The following is a 19889-nucleotide window of genomic DNA, read 5'->3' on the forward strand; positions in this document are numbered from 1 at the left end:
AACATGACAGGTTCCCTAAAAGACTGGTGGACACAACACCAGTCTTAAAGGGAATCTGTCAGCAGGTTTTTAAATCCAATCTAATGTAGGGGCTTAGATCTTAATTCCAGTGATGTATCACTTACCGGGCTGTTTGCTGCAGTTTTTATATAATCACTCTATTATCAACAAGGGATTATCACTAGAGAACTACAGAACCTACTGTCATGTGATCCTCTACATTCATGAGCTCTGTATAACCCCACCCCCAATTGGCAGCTTTCTGCCTATGCACAGTATACACAGAAATCTGTCAATCAATGGTGTGAGCGGGGTTATACAGAGCTCAGCATTCAGAGGTCTGGTAGATGCCACAAATAAAACAGTAATTTTATCAAAATTGCAGCACCCAGTAAATTATATTGCTGGAATTAGGGTTTCTGCCCCTACATCATGCTGTTCTCAGATGGGGTAGTGAAAGCACAGTTACAGATTCTCCTTAATGATGCAGGCCCTTAGTCTTTTATTTACTAATGTAACCGACTTATAGATTTCGTCCACTAAAATAAAACTGAGCAATATGCTACTGAGGATGTAGTTTTGAGGATAATTTATGTGTACACATTTGCTTCTATACTAAACATAAGTACTTCCACTGCATTTCATTTATCAGCGTACATTTGTCATAGCCTGTAACACTGTGGTGTACTCCTCTATTGTCTACATTTATTCATATACATCTCACATTTTGGTTCAATGGGTGCTACATGCTAAAAACAAAGACAAAGTGGTAGGAGAAATACCAAGCACACTTTACATATTTCACATCTGAGTAGTTCTAGTTAGCAAAAAACAAAGCAATATAAAGTCTGCACATTCCATCCATAATTGTCCTTATAAATAAGCCTGTTGGCTGCCAAAAAGTACAGTATGTTGCTGCTGTGATTACAAATTGCAAAGGCTTGGGTCTCATCACAGATTGGAATGGTAAATACCTAGTGATACATTGTATATGATTCTTACATCACTGTGTGCAATAACCCTTCCCTATGACAGTACTGGTATTAATGGACTGTGACGTCACTGTCACAGCACAGTGCAATAACTCTTCACTATCACACTATTGTTACAGAGTGTGACATGACTGTGAGCATTATTCTATCACAGCACAATGCACTAAGTCTTCACTATGACACTATGGCTATGGACTGTGACATGACTGTGAGCATTATTCTATCACAGCACAATGCACTAAGTCTTCACTATGACACTATGGCTATGGACTGTGACATGACTGTGAGCATTATTCTATCACAGCACAGTGCAATAACTCTTCACTACAACACTATTGTTATAGACTGTGACATGACTGTGAGCATTATTCTATCACAGCACAGTGCAATAACTTCACTATGACACTATTGTTATAGACTGTGACAACTGTGAGCATTATTCTATCACAGCACAGTGCAATAACTTCACTATGACACTATTGTTATAGACTATGACATAACTGTGAGCATTATTCTATCACAGCACAGTGCAATAACTTCACTATGACACTATTGTTATAGACTGTGACATAACTGTGAGCATTATTCTTTCACAGCACAGTGCAATAACTCTTCCCTATGACACTATTTATTGTCTGTCAGTGACACCAAAGAGTGATGTAACACTTCAGCTGAAAAAGGGAAGAAGTAGAGCAGCCCAAAAGGTAGGAAGTTCCTCATGGTATCCTGAAGCGCCATTAATTTACTGGAAATGTAAGACGTTGCGCTTTAGAAAATATAAAGAGTCAAAAATTCACCAAAAACGCATCGTTGGTACACAAGCCTTACAGTTCCAGCAAAGTAGATGGGATTTATAGGGTATGTGCACATGTTGCGGATTTTGCTGCGGATCCACAGGGTCAAAACAGTAGTTTTCCATGAGTTTACAGTACCATGTAAACCTATGGAAAACAAAATCCGCAGTGCACATGCTACGGAAAAAAATGCGCGGAAACGGAGAGTTGTTTATGCCGCAGCATGTCAATTCTTTGTGTGGATTTCGCAGCGGTTTACACCTGCTCCATAATAGGAATCTGCAGGTGTAAAACCGCAGGTGGAATCTGCACAAAATACGCAAAAAAATTGCGATAATTCCGCAGGAAATCCGCAGTGTGGGTTTACCAAAATAAGTCTGGAAAAATCCGCACCACTTTCCGCAACGTGTGCACGTGGCCATAGAAATATCCTGCCCGCTGTGTTTTTTGGTTTTTTACTCAGTGTAAACCGAAATGTGGTGCGTATTTCAACTCAGCAGCATGTCAATTTCTCTTACAGGTGTGCTGAGTTTTATCTGAGTTTCAGCATATTTTTCCCATAGACTTGCATTAGACTGTGTAAAATCCAGAGGTAAAAAAGCACATGCGGTCTTACTGCTTTTTCAAATTTTTCAATTTTCAAACTTTTAATTTGTGTACACTTAAATCAGAGAGAGGTGCCACACAAAATAGTTAATAAATAACATTTCCAACATGTCTACTTTACATCAGCACAATTTTGGAAACATATTTTTTTTTGTTAGGACGTTATAAGGATTAAAAGTTTACCAGCGATTTCTCACTTTTCTAACAAAATTTACAAAACCATTTTTTTAGGGACCACCTCACATTTGAAGTGAGTTTGGGGAGTCAATATATCAGAAAATACCCAAAAGTGACACCACTCTAAAAACTGCACCCCTCAAGATGCGCAAAACCACATTCAAGAAGTTTATTAACCCTTCAGGTGCTTCAGGTGTTTCACGAGAACTAAAGCAATTTTACTTTTTTCACAAAAAAAGGGTATCAGGAGAAAATGGACCATAAAATTTGTTGTGCAATTTCTCCTCAGTACTTCGATACCCCATATGTGAGGAAAAGCCACTGTTTGGGTGCATGGCAGGACTCAGAAGGGAGGGAGCACCATTTGACTTTTTGAACGCAAAATTGTCTGGAATCAATAGAGGCGCTATGTCACATTTGGAGACCCTGATGTACCTAAACAGTGGAACCCCCCAATTCTAACTTCAACCCTAACCCCAACACACCCCTAACCCTAATCCCAACCCTAACCATAACCCTAACCACAAACCTAAACCTAACACACCCCTAACCCTAATCCCAACTCTAACTGTAATCCCAACCATAACCACAACCCTAACCCTAGCCCAACCCTAACCCTGACTTTAGCCCAACCCTAACTCTAACTTTAGACCAACCCTAACTTTAGCCCAACAATTACCCTAACTAAAGCCCAACTCTAACACTAATGGAAAAATGGAAATAAATACATTTTTTTAATTTTATTATTTTTACCTAACTAAGGGGGTGATAAAGGGGGGTTTGATATACTATTTTTTTTATTTTGATCACTGTGAAAGAGTCTATCACAGTGATCAAAATGAACCAATAGGAAAAATTTCCTATTGTTGCCGGGTGCCGGCCGGCAGATCTCAGCGGGCGCAGTGTGCATGCACCCACCATTTTCTCCCAGAAGAAGACGTCAGAGGCCCGGGGAACTTCACGGGGGGATGCAGGGACTCCGAAGGTACAGGGGGGGGATCAGGGGACCCTATTTCTCTCTCCTTTGATGTCCGATCACATCAGAGGAAAGAGAATTTAAATGGAAAATCTGACTTTTTTTTTCGCGGTTGCCGTTATACCGTTAATAACGGTGATCGCAACACTGGCGTCAGTAAAAACCAACCCGAATCATGTTCTCTGGGGTTTCAGCTACCCCTGGTAGCCGAGACCCCGGAGAAATTCCAACTCTGGGGTGCGATATACACTTATGCCTATTTGAAGCAAAGCTCAGAAATAATAGTATTTTTGCTAACTAAAAAGTAAAACAGCTTGCAGAAATGAAAAACTTAAAATTTACAGTTCATTTTCTAAATTAAAAAGCATCATACCCCATCCAAAGAAAATACAATAACTGCATAAATCATCCCAATCATGGACAAACCAATGAGGCAGCCAAGGAAAATCAGTGCATCTCGGTACAGCTTATAGTTCACCGGTTTAGGGTACAGAATGGACCGCACAAGGTCACCTTTTGCTGTATTAAAACCTGAAATTAAAAAGTCAAAGAAATCGGTAAAGATGGGTAAATAAAAGCAAGTTCATTTGTTTCACATGTAAGAGTACCATTTCTAGAGCCCAAAACTGAAAATTGTGTTAGGGTTAGGATAAGGTTTACACAGAATCAAACCACTGACCTAAAACCTTAACTAGGTGTGACCTTGTGACACAGATTCCAGGGATCACATTGGCCCCAATGCTAAAACCACTGCTTAATTTAAACATCTAGTGTGCGTCACAGTTGGATTCCATGGATTACATACAGGGTTCTCATGTTTCGATAGTGATGTGGCGCTGCTATTGTTTCCTGGAACCAGAACAGATCCTTCACTGCAGGACTGAGCGGACCTACTTAATACTCATAGATTTGGCTTAATTTGGTAAGCATGTCATTCCAGAATGAACACCACACCCTGTATGTGAATCATTGGGTTTGTTCTCATCTGCGTATAAGTCAGACGAGTTCAATCCGATAAAAAATCGGAGTAATGTTATTCAATGATTCTTTGCTGTTCTGTGACTTTTTTCTCATTTTAAGGTGAAGAAAAAATCACAGCATGCTGCGAGTGGAGAGATTCACGAATGTAAGACTCCGGACTTGCCATTGCAGGTCAGTGGGTGCAAGAAAAAAAAAATCACACGGCATGCGTGTGCTGTCCGATTTTGATGTTCACATCTCATAGAAAACCCAACATTTCATCAGCCAAGTATAATAAATTAACATCTCGAACCATCAGAATAGTATACCGTAGATAGAATAGAAATATGTCAGTTAGCTATATAATCAGTGCTTTGCATATGTAGTTTACTGTACATGTATTTATCTAATAAATAAATAAATGAAAAAGCTTGGGGTCCCACTTATTTTAAATAACCAGCTAAGGGAAAGCAGACAGCTGTGAGCTGGCCTTAATAGTCTTGTAAGGGGCCAATAACCATGGTGCTTCCCAGTCTATTAATATGAGCTCACAGCTGTATTTCTATGCAGCTGTCACACTCAGGTCCGGAGAGCCAATGGCCAGTTCGAGCATTTTGTTGTAATCGTCGTCTGAGATATACGCCCGTCTGACTCTTCTCTTATGCAGATAGAAGGTGGCAAATGAATTTTATCAAATCAATGATCCGCATATGCTCTCTCTATACATAGATGGGTTTATACAAGCAACAAATTAAAGAATTGAAATCAGAATTATGTGAGAGGTTTCTGCTACGCTGTCTGACAACCCTATTTGCAATTGCAGTATGTAGCTGTTAGAGAATGTATACCTGGCTTCTCCTGGTATGTTGAAAAGCAACGTGGCACCAATCAGCACAAGCCAGCCCACCCACTCACACTGTGGAATCATTGAGATTTTTTTTCAAAAAAGTAAAATTTTGATGGGAAATTACAATTAAAAATTAAGTATTACTTAGAAAAGTTAAATTTAGCATCCATAGTTAAGATAATCTATGCAGTTTTGAATAATGAAGAAAAAATAAATTCTAATATCTGATATACTGTAGGTCTAAGGGGTAACGTTTCTCCTTGTGAAGAGTGACATACTGGCTCTGGCATGCTAAGGCTCATTAAAGGGTCAATAGTGACTTGCAGGATTGCGGCCTCCAACAGATGGCACTATCCAGTTCAAGTCCTCTTCCTGTCTAAAGAGGCAATTTGAATATCTGATATAGGCATTTGCCTCTTGTTTATTTTGTTTGTGCTGTGGAATTAATGGTGCTAAATAAGCAAAGCATAATAAAATGAATGAGGCAGATAGCCAATACAGATAGCTGCTGCACAGAAATGAATGAACTGGAAAGAGGTGGCTGGTATGTTAGGAGTTAACCTCTCTCCTGGAATTGAAGTGAGTAAAACAAATAAATGGCTTAATATAGATATTAATACAAAGAATACAAATTTGTGTTTTTATGGGTACTTTTGTTGCATACATCTGAGGACAAAGCAGTGGTGTAACCCATAGTCCTCCATATAGTATAATGCTTCCCATAGTCTTCCTTATAATATACTGCACAGCCTATAGTCATCGTATATCCTTCATATAATATAATTCACAGCCCATAGTCCTCCGTAAAATATAATGTACAGCCCCTAGACATCCTTAAAGTATAATGCACCCCATAGTCATCCATAAGGTATAATGCATCCCCATAGTCATCCATAAAGTATAATGCACCCCATAGTCATCCATAAAGTATAATGCACCCCATAGTTATCCATATAATATAATGCACCCCATAGTCATCCATAAAGTACAATGCACCCCATAGTAATCCATAAAGTATAATGCACCTCCATAGTCATCCATAAAGTATAATGCACCCCATAGTCATCCATGTAATAGTATGGCGATTAATTTAAACATAAATACTCACCTTCCCTTTGCTCCCCTGCAGCGCAGTGTCCTCTTGTAAAGCCGTCAACTGACTTTGGCGTGCAACAGAAGCTTATGACATCACTGCCATGTGCACCATCACGTGCACGCAGACGTCTGATTGGCCGGCAGCATGTATTGTCGCACATGAATCTGATGTGTCTGTGCACCGCAATACACTTCAACTGAGGACGCACATCCAGTTGAATAATCTGCTGCAGTCGGCGGGCCCCTGACCCGTCGGGACTTGTCACAGAAGTGACATCTGCGACTATGGTCACTTTGCCCTTGATACAAAGTAATATTTAAACATACAGAATATTACCTGTTCTCATTACAACAGCTTTCACATAGTCTGAAGATTTGGTCTGGATGACTTCAGTTCCACAAAACAGCACATGTCTCTTGTAATCATGCACACTGTGGACCTTCCATGGTTCTGTGTTGTCTGTATTTGGCAGTGGAGTCTTAGTTACTGGAATACTTTCACCTAAAGCAATATAAAAAAAAATGCATCGAATGTAAACTATTTAATTTCCAATACTTACACACATGTTCTAATCTTGTGTTTTTATATAGAAATTTCATTTTAATATCTTTAATGAAATACCACGTGAACATAAAGGCAACTTCAGAACATAGACACTAAAAAAGAAACAACATACAGCAAACTGTCTGTGGGATCTGATTGTTAACGAAGAGATGGGTTTATGTATAGCATTGGTATGCAATCAGATTTCTGCGGACTCTTGCCATCTTCCTAAAGAACACTAGACAACTGTATGGTGTAAGGACAGTTGCAAAACCACTCATTGGATTAATTCAGAAAGAAAATTTCCTGCTTGTCTAGTCTACGTCATGGCACTTGATCTAAGCAATACATTACAATAAATGTTACCTGTAAGCATGCTTTCATTGACTATACATGCTCCACTGATCAGCAACGCATCACAAGGGAGAAGGGAATTTCTTTCAACCACAATGACATCTCCTGGAGCCAAGTGATGGGACTCCTCATGGGAGACACCTGCAATGATTAAACCATGTAATACAATAGAAAGACACAATCAGATGCACATAAGTATTCAAACTTTTTGTATCTGGGTTTTGCAACTTACAATTATAACACCTTCTTACTAAAGGTAGGCAAAACCTATAGTAATAGTAATGGTAAAATTTCTCATACACATTAATATCAGACAATCCCCCCAAACACTCTAATGCTGGGTGACAGTCTAAAAACTTGTCATACACATCAGATGAGAGGGAAAACAAGGCTTAAGTAAACAGGATAACCATGAACTGATGGACTCAGCTTACAATAGTAGGTAGGTCAACAGAGAGTTCGGAATGTCACCTTGAAATTGCTGTGCACTACGTTAAAGGCCCCGTCTCACATAGCGAGATCGCTAGCGAGATCGCTGCTGAGTCACAAGTTTTGTGACGCAACAGCGACCTCCATAGCGATCTCGCTATGTGTGACACGTACCAGCGATCAGGCCCCTGCTGCGAGATCGCTGGTCGTGTCGGAATGGCCTGGACCTTTTTTTGGTCGTTGAGGCCCCGCTGACATTGCTGAATCGGTGTGTGTGACACCGATCCAGCGATGTCTTCACTGGTAACCAGGGTAAACATCGGGTTACTAAGCGCAGGGCCGCGCTTAGTAACCCGATGTTTACCCTGGTTACCAGCGTAAATGTAAAAAAAAACAAACAGTACATACTCGCCTTCTGATGTCCGTCAGGTCCCTTGCCGTCTGCTTCCTGCGCTCACTGACTCCCGGCCGTACAGTGAGAAGTGAGAGCACAGCAGTGACGTCACCGCTGCGCTCTGCTCTCACTGTACGGCGGCTCAGTCAGAGCAGGAAGCAGACGGCAAGGGACCTGGACACCGAAAGGCGAGTATGTAGTGTTTGTTTTTTTTGGTAACCAGGGTAAACATCGGGTTACTAAGCGCGGCCCTGCGCTTAGTAACCCGATGTTTACCCTGGTTACCCGGGTGCTGCAGGGGGACTTCGGCATCGTTGAAGACAGTTTCAACGATGCCGAAGTCGTTCCCCTGATCGTTGGTCGCTGGGGAGAGCGGTCTGTGTGACAGCTCCCCAGCGACCACACAGCGACTTACCAACGATCACGGCCAGGTCGTATCGCTGGTCGTGATCGTTGGTAAATCGCTTAGTGAGACGGGGCCTTAACTTTATGGGGCACTTTTGAGGAGCGTTTTCAGGTGGATCTGGGGAGTAATCTGTCTGAAAAAGAAGCCGTGTGTAGATACACTTAGGGTATATGCACATATGACATCTTTAAGATACCGGCAGAGCCACCTACACAAATTCATCTTAGTATGAGGCTAACAGTTTGTTTCCTAAAATGGAGTTGAAGGTGATTCTCCCATCGTTTTTTTTTTAGTGGCTCTACCACTAGCATCTTTTTTCTACAGTTTAAGCTGCAACTATTGAGCAGCGACCCAGGTGAAGCCACCCGGATAATAAGCATGTTAAATATTTTACCTATTTTATGATTCCATACTCTGACACAGGTAAAAGAAGTAACAAAACATGTGAACATGTGCACTGTGCATTATGTTCATTTTTGCAGCATTATTTACGCACTTTTTCAAGCAGAATCTGCTTGAAAAAAGGACTAATCATTTACCCTAGGCTACATTCCCAAAATAAGTTTATGGGGATTTTTTTACACTACTTATTTTTGAAAAAATGTAAGTAACCTATTTTACATAGTAGGTGTACAAATGGTGCAAAAAATCAACAAAATTGATGGAGCAAAATTTTTTTGGGGGTCCAACAAAATGGCGCCAGCAGCACATGCACGGTAGCATTTATCTGCAAGGTGGGCGGCACTTCCGCAGATTCACAGCATCACTTGCCAACAGATGTTACTGCACATGCTCCGCTGCCATTTTGCAGGAGCAAAAAAAAATGGCTCCAGCAAAATGGTGGTGATGCCATGCCTGGAAGCGAGAAGGAATCCCCTTAGCAGGTAACACTTACATACAACACCTTTCCTGACTTCAGGACAGAAGGCCGAGCTCTAGACCCAGTTTCAGGGTAGCTTCCCTATAAGTTCTGGTCTGGAGGAGGAGTTAGTGGTCAGTCTGTGTGAGACAGTGAAGGGAGAGGAAGCATGTGAGGAGAGGGAAACTGGAGTGGAATTGCGATTGGGCTCACTCCAGGTTTGAGCGCAAGAAACCGGACACCGGAGTCCGAGGTTGTGTGGGAACTGTATGCCCCACAGCAGAAACCAGAGGGCAGGAGATTGCAGGTCTCCTGGCCACAAATGACACCCAAAGGCACAGCAAATATTAGAGCCCGGAGTCACCACGAGAGACGGACACCAGTAAAAAGGCTCGAGCTGCCTGCCATGCAGGTATTGTTCTTCCAAAAGGGACAGGTTGTGAGAGGGTCTTGAGGAAAGCTAATGCATCAAGAACCCAGAATTCAGCGCAGAAAGGAAGGCTTCCAACCCCACCTGGCTAGGGGGATTCTGAACCACTTCCAGGCTGCCCAGATTTCAAGATCACCTGTAACTTGTGCCCTGGACTGCAATTTCACAAGTAAAAGGTAAAGAGACTGCAAAACCTGTGTCCTCCAATTATTTCCTGCACCCCAACATCAACAACTCCTTTTACACTGTCCTGGTAGCCCTGGGGCCTCCGCTCCACCTGTAGGGAGCAAAACCATCTAAGCTGCATTATCATCGGCCCCAGCTGATCCCTTTAAGCAGCGTCGGCCATCCCTGGCCAAGCAAAACAGGTGGCGTCACGAACACTCCTAAATTAGACTTTATTTCCACTTCCATTCATCCTCTATAACTGGACGACCAGGGCCACGGACCAGGTTACCGCTGCCGTGACACATCCCTTTAAGAACCGGCCCAGTTCCAAGTACCCCACGGCCCTGGCGGGTGTTCCACATGTGCTGTCCACTTTTCATGTTTTTTATAGAAATATGAGAAAGCTTCTTATATAAAGAAAACACTAATGAAACACTGACAGTAAACATTGACACACTGACCAAAAACTGATGAAAATCTGATAGAAAACACTGATTGAAAACAGTCTCTTGTTTTGCATACAGGAAAAATCACTGACCGTTGAATGGGATATAGCAGGGCAAATCATTGTGAGAGAGTCTCATGCTCATTAGATTTAACATAATCCTGCCAAAACTGTACAAGTTGTGTTCACTTTCTAAAGTAGTGACTAAGCTGTAATAATCTTGTGGCCTCTAGAATAATTAGTCTCATGCTTGCGGTGGCGGATATTACTTTACATATTGTGCTTCCTTCAGAAACATTATTCTTTACCTGTCAGGAATGACGTGTGAACATCCCTAAAGGTACAGGCTTGAAGCAAAATAGTTATGCAAGGTTATACTTTACATAGCTCAGGTTAACTACGTACCACAAAATAGACATATCAACAACAACATTGTTCTATGATACAGACGAGTCACTAGCTGTAAACTGGTGGAGTGGAGCTACACATATTAACAATCATTACACTATAAATGCATGGCGGGGATGCTGCATTCACCTTATGGATTATCAGATTTAGGTTTAGCTCCCACTAACACATACCTAGACATGATTCTCTCATGTGAGGATAAGATGCTACAGTCATGGCCAAAAGTGTTGGCACCCTTGAAATTTTTCAATGAAGTATTTCTCCCAGAAAATTATTGCAATTATTATTATTATTACAAGGAAAATTTGACATAATTTCACATTAAACTCCAAAAATAGTCTGGACAAAATTGTTGGCATCTTTCCAAAAATGTGGGCAAACAACTTTGTTTCAAGCTCGTTCAAACTCAGCTGTGGAGAGCAACAGGTGTGGGCAATATAAAAATCACACCAGAAACCAGATAAAAAGGGGAGAAGTTGACTCAATGTTTGCACTGTGTGTCTGTGTGTGCCACACTAAGCAAGGAGAACATAAAGAGGAGAAGATAACAGTCTGAAGACTTAAGAACCCAAATTGTTGAAAAATATCAACACTCTCAAGGTTACAAGTCCATCTCTAGAGATCTTGATTTTCCATTGTCCACGGTGCGTAACATAATCAAGACGTTTACAACCCATGACACTGTAGCTTATCTCCCTGGACGGTAGAGAAAAATTGAAGAAAAGTTCCACCTGGTATCAATGTGGTCCTCCTCTTCCTGGGGCCTCCGACCGTGACGGCCCCTTGTGTGAGCTTATCCTCGAGCTGCTGCACTACATCTTTACCCACAATTTTTTGTCTATAAAGATAATTTTTACCTACAGAAGCGTAGCACAGCCATGGGTGTGGCCTGTGCGCCCTCGTATGCCAATCTCTTCCTGGGGTTCTGGGAGAGATCCCTCTTTGGTGACGGGGGCCCACTGGCTGCTTCCCATGTGCTGTGCTGGCACAGATACATAGACGATATTTTTTTCCTGTGGGATGGGATGGTGCGGCAGCTCGAGGATTTTATGGGGACGCTGAATCAGAATTCTCTAAACATTCCTCTTACATATACCTACAATCTTAAGAAAGTTAACTTTTTGGACATCAGTTTTGAGGTTGACTTTGCTGGTCACATTTAGACGGATGTATATCACAAACCAACATCTGTGAATGCACTGATTCATGCATCCTCTGCTCACAATCCACCCACAATTAGGGCCGTCCCGGTCGGACAGTTCCTAAGGATGAGGCGGATCTGATCATCTGATGCCAAATTTGAAACACAGGCCTTTGACTTAAAATCCTGTTTTACTGCACGAGGTTATTCCAACCGGTGCATCAAGCGGAGTTATCAGAGAGCAAGGGCTACTCCACACAGTGATCTCCTTAAACCATCTAGAGCTCGACCATGTACTGCCAAAGATGGACCCATAAGATTTATTTCCACATTTAACCATGCATGGAAGGATATGAGGCAAATCCTTAAAAAGCATTGGTCTATTTTGAATGCTGAGCCCTCCCTGGGAACAACCCTTGGTGACTGCCCTTCCATGATTGCAAGGAGGTCTAAAAACCTTAAGGATCTCCTGGTGAAGAGTCACTATATTCCCACCCTCAACCATCCTTTTGGGTCTAGAGGCCCAATGTCTGGTTCTATACCATGTGGTCACAGTCTTGCCTGCACAAATGTCCTGCGCTGCACCAAGTTCTGTTCTTCCGATGGTAAAAAACAATTTGATATTAGACATCGGATATCGTGCAGCAGCACGAATGTTATTTATTATGCCACATGTGGCTGCTCTAAAATCTACATAGGACTAACGTCGAGAGAATTGAGAGTACGCGTGTGTGAGCATGTGCCGGACATTTGTGCAGCCAAGACGGTGACTGACGTCGCCCTCTTCAAAACCATCCTATGTCATTTTAGACAATATCACGATAGTGAACCCTCCTCCTTTAAAGTGAGAGGGATTGATGTCATCCACTTAGGGATTAGAGGGGCTTGATTATAAAAAACTTTGGCCCAAGTGGAAGTGAAATGGATTGTGTTGCTAGACACCATGACACCTAGGGGCTTAAATGAATCACTGTCATTCTCATCCTTTCTATGATTCACTTAGAATATTGAACCATTACTTAAGCTAATGTGTTTCTGAGTTCTTTATAGTGTTCTTGTCATTTCCTTACACCCCTTTGCCTTGGGTGTTAGCTTTTTACTTTTAATTGTATTTATTTTTAATCTGTGATTTTTTATTCCTTTTTCTTTTCATTTCTGCAGCGGGACATACATTGTGGTCCCTTTCCATCTGCAATGGGCATTGGAACGACAGACTTATTCTTCGTCTGACCATCTATTCAGTTTGCGGATTATGCCATTGTTATAAACATTTGTGCAATGATGCATGGGACTGACGTACATTGTAATATCAATGTGTTTTAACCTTATACTGTAGAGCTGCCTTTGTGTTTATATATTTATATGTTTGATATCGTTGGTGTTCTGATTATGTACAGCATTCCTTATATGCTACTTAAATGTTACCCAAATGGTACTAAATTGGTTATTAAGATCTTTCGCTACTCCTGATCTCTGGTGAACAGCGGTGTGTCTCTTTGCCTTGCTAACGCACGGGGACACTTCCCCTCCCCGCGCGTGCGCAGTAACGCATGACACTCCGTTGTACCTGTCAGGACCTGAGATGAACGGTGCCCACGCGCCGTTATAACCACTACTATTGGCTCCCCATACATCATGTGCTCTATCATATGACCATAAAAGGTCCTTGCTGCCACATTCTTACACTCCCCTTGAAAAAGCAGTGCATTGGACACGCGAAACGCCCGTCGGGGTCATTTTACACCGGGCCCAGGGTCCTCCAGCTTCTGCCTTTGGTAAGTGCTTGTCCCTCTCTGTGTTCCGATTTGGATTGTCACTTAACATTTTTCTTGAAAGGGGCTCGCCTGCCACTGATATATCTTATTGCACAGGCACTTTAGATAATACAGATTTCTATGCACAATCGGGCAATTACTATTGTTGGTCCCCTGGTCTTTCTGTTTTCTTCCTGCATATGTTTCATTTTAAACATTATTTGGTGGTGATTTGTGTCTATATTTAGTTTACTTGAACTTTCAATAAAATATGTTTTTTACTCATTATACCTAAAATGCTCCTGTTTCTCCTTTCATATATATATTTTGGAGTGGGTACCTATTTTGTCTTTTGATGGGTTACTTATAGCCCTATTTGATGACATTAATATGTCACTGAGGTTTTTGTGTGTAACCCATGACACTGTAGCTAATCTCCCTGGATGTGGACGGTAGAGAAAAATTTAAGAAACGTTGCAACACAGGATAGTTCGGATGGTTGATAAGCAGCCCCAATTGTGCACCAAAGAAATTCAAGCTGTCCTGCAGGGTCAGGGTGCATCAGTGTCAGTGCGAACTATCCATTGACATTTGAATGAAATGAAACGCTATGGCAGGAGACCCAGGAGGATTGCACTGCTGACACAGAGACATAAAAAAGCTAGACTGAATGTTGCCAAAATGCAAATGAGTAAGACAAAATTATTCTGGGAAAGTGTCTTGTGGACAGATGAGACATGATAGAGCTTTTTAGTAAAGCACATAATTCTACTGAATGAAGCTTAAAAAAAAAGAACATAGTACCTACAGTCAAATATAGTGGAGGTTCAAAGATGCTTTGGTATTGTTTTGCTTACTCTAGCACTGGGTGCCTTAACTGTGTGCAAGGCATCATGAAGATTACCAAAGCTTTTTGCGTAGCAATGTAGTTCCCAATGTCAGAAAGCTGGGTTTGCATCCTAGCTCATGTGTCTTCCAGCAGGACAATGACCCCAAACATACTTAAAGAAGCACCCAGAAATGGGTGGAAACAAAGCGTTGGAAAGTTCTGAAGTGACCAGCAGAGTCTAGATATAAATCCGATTGAACACCTGTGGAGAGATTTTAAAATTACTGCAGGGAGAAGGCTCCCTTCAAATAAGAGAGACCTGGATCAATAATTTTCTGGAACAATTTCAAGGATGCCAACACGTTTGGCCATGACTGTAAATACAAATGACCTTCAGCTCAAACTCTGCTGCAAGCATGAGCTGAGTGCATTTTACTGTGATCGATTCTCTAGCATGTGAGAATCAGATCACAGGTGCAGAGAAGATGGAGAACTTTATTTCCATCTTCTCCATTGTGTGAGTCGGCGCATATCGGACTGCCCTCGTATTACATCCAATGTTAAACTATGAAGCATGCCGAGTAGGCACATATTCATGCAAATAATGAATGTGTGAACGTGGCCTTAAAGGGGAATTCTCAATTTCTTAAATTGCTTTAGTTAGAGAGCATGAAAGTCAGTAAGTTTGCAATTGACTTGCTTTTTGTATCAGCTGTCATTCTCCTGTCTGCAATGAGAGTTTTTATCTTATATAGTGAACAGCTGGATTCCATGGAGCTTGGCCTCTCTTGCCTGGCCAAGAATGCGCTATGGTTACATTGTAGGAGAGGAGCTAACTGCTAACATACAAGCCACCTCTCTTCAGCCCTTTGATTTCTATGTAGCAGTTATCTTGTTATCTCTCATCCCTCCCATCTCCTGAAGAGTGGTACAATTATAAATCTCCAGCTCAACAAATTTAGACTGAAGAACTGGTCTCTTAATCAGACTCTCTGCTCTTGTTGTCCTCACTGTGAGCTTGCTCAAATGCCCTGTTATCTCTTTTTGTAAATAGAGAAAATAGCAGTGCAGACCCAGTACAAACACCTGACAGCTAAATGTTTTATAGCAGAATGTTTGCTAATTTTTCTAGTTCTACTTATACTACTGAGCTATTCACCATAGCTGTCACTTATGGAGGATAGACTGTCCTATTAAAAACCAGGAATTAAGCAGGCTGTTAGTATACTGCATGGCTCTAAACTTCTCAAGAGACAACTCCAGAATACCCCTTTGAGCTCCAACTGCAGACAAATGCCCGTCTGTATTACAAACTATGGACTAATTAAATCAAGAAGTGCTTAAATTGTCACTGTATTGAAAGACAACTTGATTTTGCACAACTGACAAGACGCAAAACACTTAAAAAAAAAAAAATACTTTTTTCAGTGCAAATTTGTCACAGAACCTGAAGGGTTTCCTGATGCCAGCAAAGAATGAGAATCCTGAAGTCTCATGCACACGTTGCTTATTTGTGACTTGCACATTTAAATCTGCAGCATGTCAATTCTTTCAGCGTTTTTGCTGCAGATTTCACCCATACTAATGTGTAAAAATCTGCACCAAAAATGCAAGTAAAAACCACAACAAAATGCTTTAAACATAAAGATACCAAATGTAAATTTTTGGTGAAGAATCAACATCAAGTGGAACACATTTGTGAAGTTGAACGAAATTTATTGGTTATTTTAAATTTTTGTGGAAATTCAAAAACTGAAAAGTGGGGCGTGCAATATTTTTCGGCTCCTTTACTTTCAGTGCAACAAACTCACTCCAGAAGTTCATTGTGGATCTCTGAATGATCCAATGTTGTCCTAAATGCCTAATGAGGATAAATATAATCCACCTGTGTGTAATCAAGTCTCCGTATAAATGTACCTGCTCTGTGAGAGTCTCAGGGTATGTGCACACGTTGCGGATTTTGCTGCGAATCCGCACCAGTTTTCCATGAGTATACAGTACCATGTAAACCTATGGAAAACAAAATCTGCAGTGCACATTCTGCGGAAAAAAAGTGCAGAAACGTAGCGTTGTTTATTCCGCAGCATGTCAATTCTTTGTGCGAATTCTGCAGCGGTTTACACCTGCTCCATAATAGGAATCCGCAGGTGTAAAACCGCAGGTGGAATCCGCACAAAAACCCGAGGAAAAACCGCGGTAAATCTGCAGTGCGGATTTATCAAAATCAGTGCGGAAAAATCAGCACACCTTTCCGCAACGTGTGCACATACCCTCAGGGTTCTGCTTGAAGCACAGAGAGCATCATGAAGACCTAGGAACACAACAGGCAGGTCCATGATACTGTTGTGGAGAAGTTTAAAGCCGGATTTGGATACAAAATGATTTCCAAAACTTTAAATATCCCAAGGAGCACTGTGCAAGCGATCATATTGAAATGGAAGTAGAGTCATACCACTGCAAATCTACCAAAACCCGGCCATCCCTCTAAACTTTCATCTCAAACAAGTTGAAGACTGATCAGAGATGCAGCCAAGAGGCCCATGATCACTCTGCATGAACTGCAGAGATCTACAGCTGAGGTGGGACAGTCTGTCCATAGGACAACAATCAGTCGTACACTGCACAAATCTGGCCTTTATAGAAGAGTGGCAAGAAGAAAGCCATTTCTCAAAGATATCCATAAAAAGTGTCATTTAAAGTTTGCAACAAGCCACCTGGGAGACACACCAAACATGTGGAAGAAGGTGCTCTGGTCAGATGAAACCAAAATCAAACTTTTTGGCAACAATCCCAAACAATATTTTTGGCGTAAAGGCAACAAAGCTCATCACCATGAACACACCTGTTGTGATTCGGTTCGTGGGCTCCCCCGGTGGTCTCTTGTGGTACTGGTGTCCTGTAAGCTTTGCCTTCAGTTCACCTGTTCCTATCAGGATGTGGGAGTATCCTATTTAACCTTGCTCCTCAGTCATTCTAATGCTGGCCATCAATGTATCCAGAGTGATTCTGTTGCATGTTCCTGCTCCCAGTTTTCTGCTCAGCTAAGTTGGACACTTTAGTCCTTAAGTCTATTTTTGTATGTTTTGTCCAGTTTGCACTTATGTGAATCTCTGCAGCTGGAAGCTCTTGTTGGGCTGAAATTACCACTCCAGTGGCATGAGTTGTCACATGAGTTAAGGTAATTTCAGGATGGTGTTTTGAAGGGTTTTGCAGCTGACCGCGAAGTCCTCTGTTGTATCTTTCTGCTATTTAGTTAGCGGGCCTCTCTGTGCTAAATCTGCTTTCATACTACGTGTGTCTTTTCATCTGCTCTCACCGTTATTATATGTGGGGGGCTGCTATCTCCTGTGGGGACATTCTCTGGAGGCAAGCCAGGACTGTGTTTTCTTCTACCAGGGGTAGTTAGTTCTCCGGCTGGCGCGCGGCATCTAGAGACAACGCAGGAATGCCCCCTGGCTACTTCTAGTGTGGTGTGTAGGTTTAGCATCGCGGTCAGCTCTAGTTTCCATCACCCGAGAGCTTGTCCGTTTATTCTATGCTTCTGATGTTTCCTTGCCATTGGAAACCATAACAGTATGGCCAGCCCAAATGTTTAATCTATAGGCTGAAGCAGGAGAGAAAAGGAACTGTGTGAAACCTTTTTTTTTTTTTTTTTTTTTCCTTCCTCTGAAGTTGCACTCCAGCTCTAATTGCAGTCTCCTGTTTTCCTCTCCTCTTAACCCCTGAATGGCTCAGACTTTATCTGTTGAAATATGGATCCCCAGAGTCTGGCTACCAATTTGAATAATCTTGCCTCTAAAGTTCAGAATATACAAGATTTTTTGTTACATGCTCCTCGGTCTGAACCTAAAATTCCTATACCGGAGTTTTTTTCTGGAGATCGATCTTGTTTTCTAAATTTTAAATACAATTGTAAATTGTTTCTTTCGCTGAGATCTCATTCTGCTGGAGATCCTGCCCAGCAAGTAAAAATTGTTATTTCTTTACTGCGGGGTGACCCCCAAAATTGGGCATTTTCATTGGCACCAGGGGATCCTGCGTTGCTCAATGTGGATGCGTTTTTCTGGCTTTGGGGTTGCTTTATGAGGAACCAAATTTGGAGATTCAGGCTGAGAAAGCCCTAATAGCCCTCTCTCAGGGGCAAGATGAAGCCGAAATATATTGCCAAAAATTTCGAAAATGGTCTGTGCTTACTCAGTGGAATGAGTGCGCTCTGGCGGCAATTTTCAGAGAAGGTCTCTCTGATGCTGTAAAAGACGTCATGGTGGGGTTTCCTGCGCCTACTGGTCTGAATGAGTCCATGACAATGGCAATTCAGATTGATCGGCGTTTACGGGAACGCAAACCTGTGCACCAGTTGGCGGTGTCTTCTGAAGAGGCACCACAGAGTATGCAATGTGATAGCCTTCTGTCCAGAAGCGAACGACAGATTTACAGGCACAAAAATCATTTGTGCTTCTATTGTGGAAATCCTACTCATGTTATATCAGCATGCTCTAAACGAACAAAGAAAGTTGATAAATCCCCTGCTATTGGCACTTTGCAGTCCAAGTTTATTTTGTCTGTAACTCTAATTTGTTCGTTATCTTCTATTGTTGCGGATGCGTATGTGGACTGTGGCGCCGCTTTGAGTCTTATGGATTGGTCCTTTGCCAGGCGCTGTGGGTTTGATCTAGAGCCTCTGGAAGTTCCTATACCTTTAAAGGGTATTGATTCTACACCATTGGCTAGTAATAAACCACAATACTGGACACAAGTGACTATGCGTATGACTCCAGACCATCAAGAGGTGATTCGCTTCCTTGTACTGTATAATCTACATGATGTGTTGGTGCTGGGATTGCCATGGTTGCAAACTCATAACCCAGTCCTTGACTGGAAAACAATGTCTGTACTAAGCTGGGGATGTCAGGGAAATCATGGGGACACACCTTTGGTCTCCATTGCTTCATCTATTCCCTCTGAAATTCCTGAGTTTTTGTCTGATTATCGTGAGGTTTTTGAGGAATCTACTCTTAATTCTCTTCCTCCTCACAGAGATTGCGATTGCGCCATAGATTTGATCCCTGGCAGTAAATTTCCTAAGGGTCGTCTATTCAATCTGTCTGTACCTGAACATGCTGCCATGCGAGAGTATATTAGGGAGTCCTTGGAAAAGGGACATATTCGTCCTTCTTCGTCTCCTCTTGGAGCGGGGTTCTTTTTCGTAGCTAAAAGTGATGGTTCTTTGAGACCTTGTATTGATTATAGACTCTTGAATAAGATCACAGTCAAGTATCAA

At 41.8% G+C, this 19889-nt stretch overlaps 1 protein-coding gene across 1 annotated transcript in view; it reads right to left on the reverse strand.

Annotated features, from left to right (window-relative positions):
• The window catches only part of ATP13A4 (ATPase 13A4), a 181574-nt gene that overhangs the window by 72714 nt on the left and 88971 nt on the right, over nt 1–19889 (reverse strand). The window contains exons 9-11 of the mRNA XM_077290335.1: nt 7358–7486; nt 6785–6949; nt 3919–4076 (exon numbers count right to left, since the gene is read on the reverse strand). Coding sequence (XP_077146450.1) covers nt 3919–4076; nt 6785–6949; nt 7358–7486 — 452 coding nt within the window. The remainder of the gene's footprint in view (nt 1–3918; nt 4077–6784; nt 6950–7357; nt 7487–19889) is intronic.

This window comes from Ranitomeya variabilis, chromosome 2 (assembly GCF_051348905.1).
Source record: "Ranitomeya variabilis isolate aRanVar5 chromosome 2, aRanVar5.hap1, whole genome shotgun sequence".
NCBI lineage: Eukaryota > Metazoa > Chordata > Amphibia > Anura > Dendrobatidae > Ranitomeya > Ranitomeya variabilis.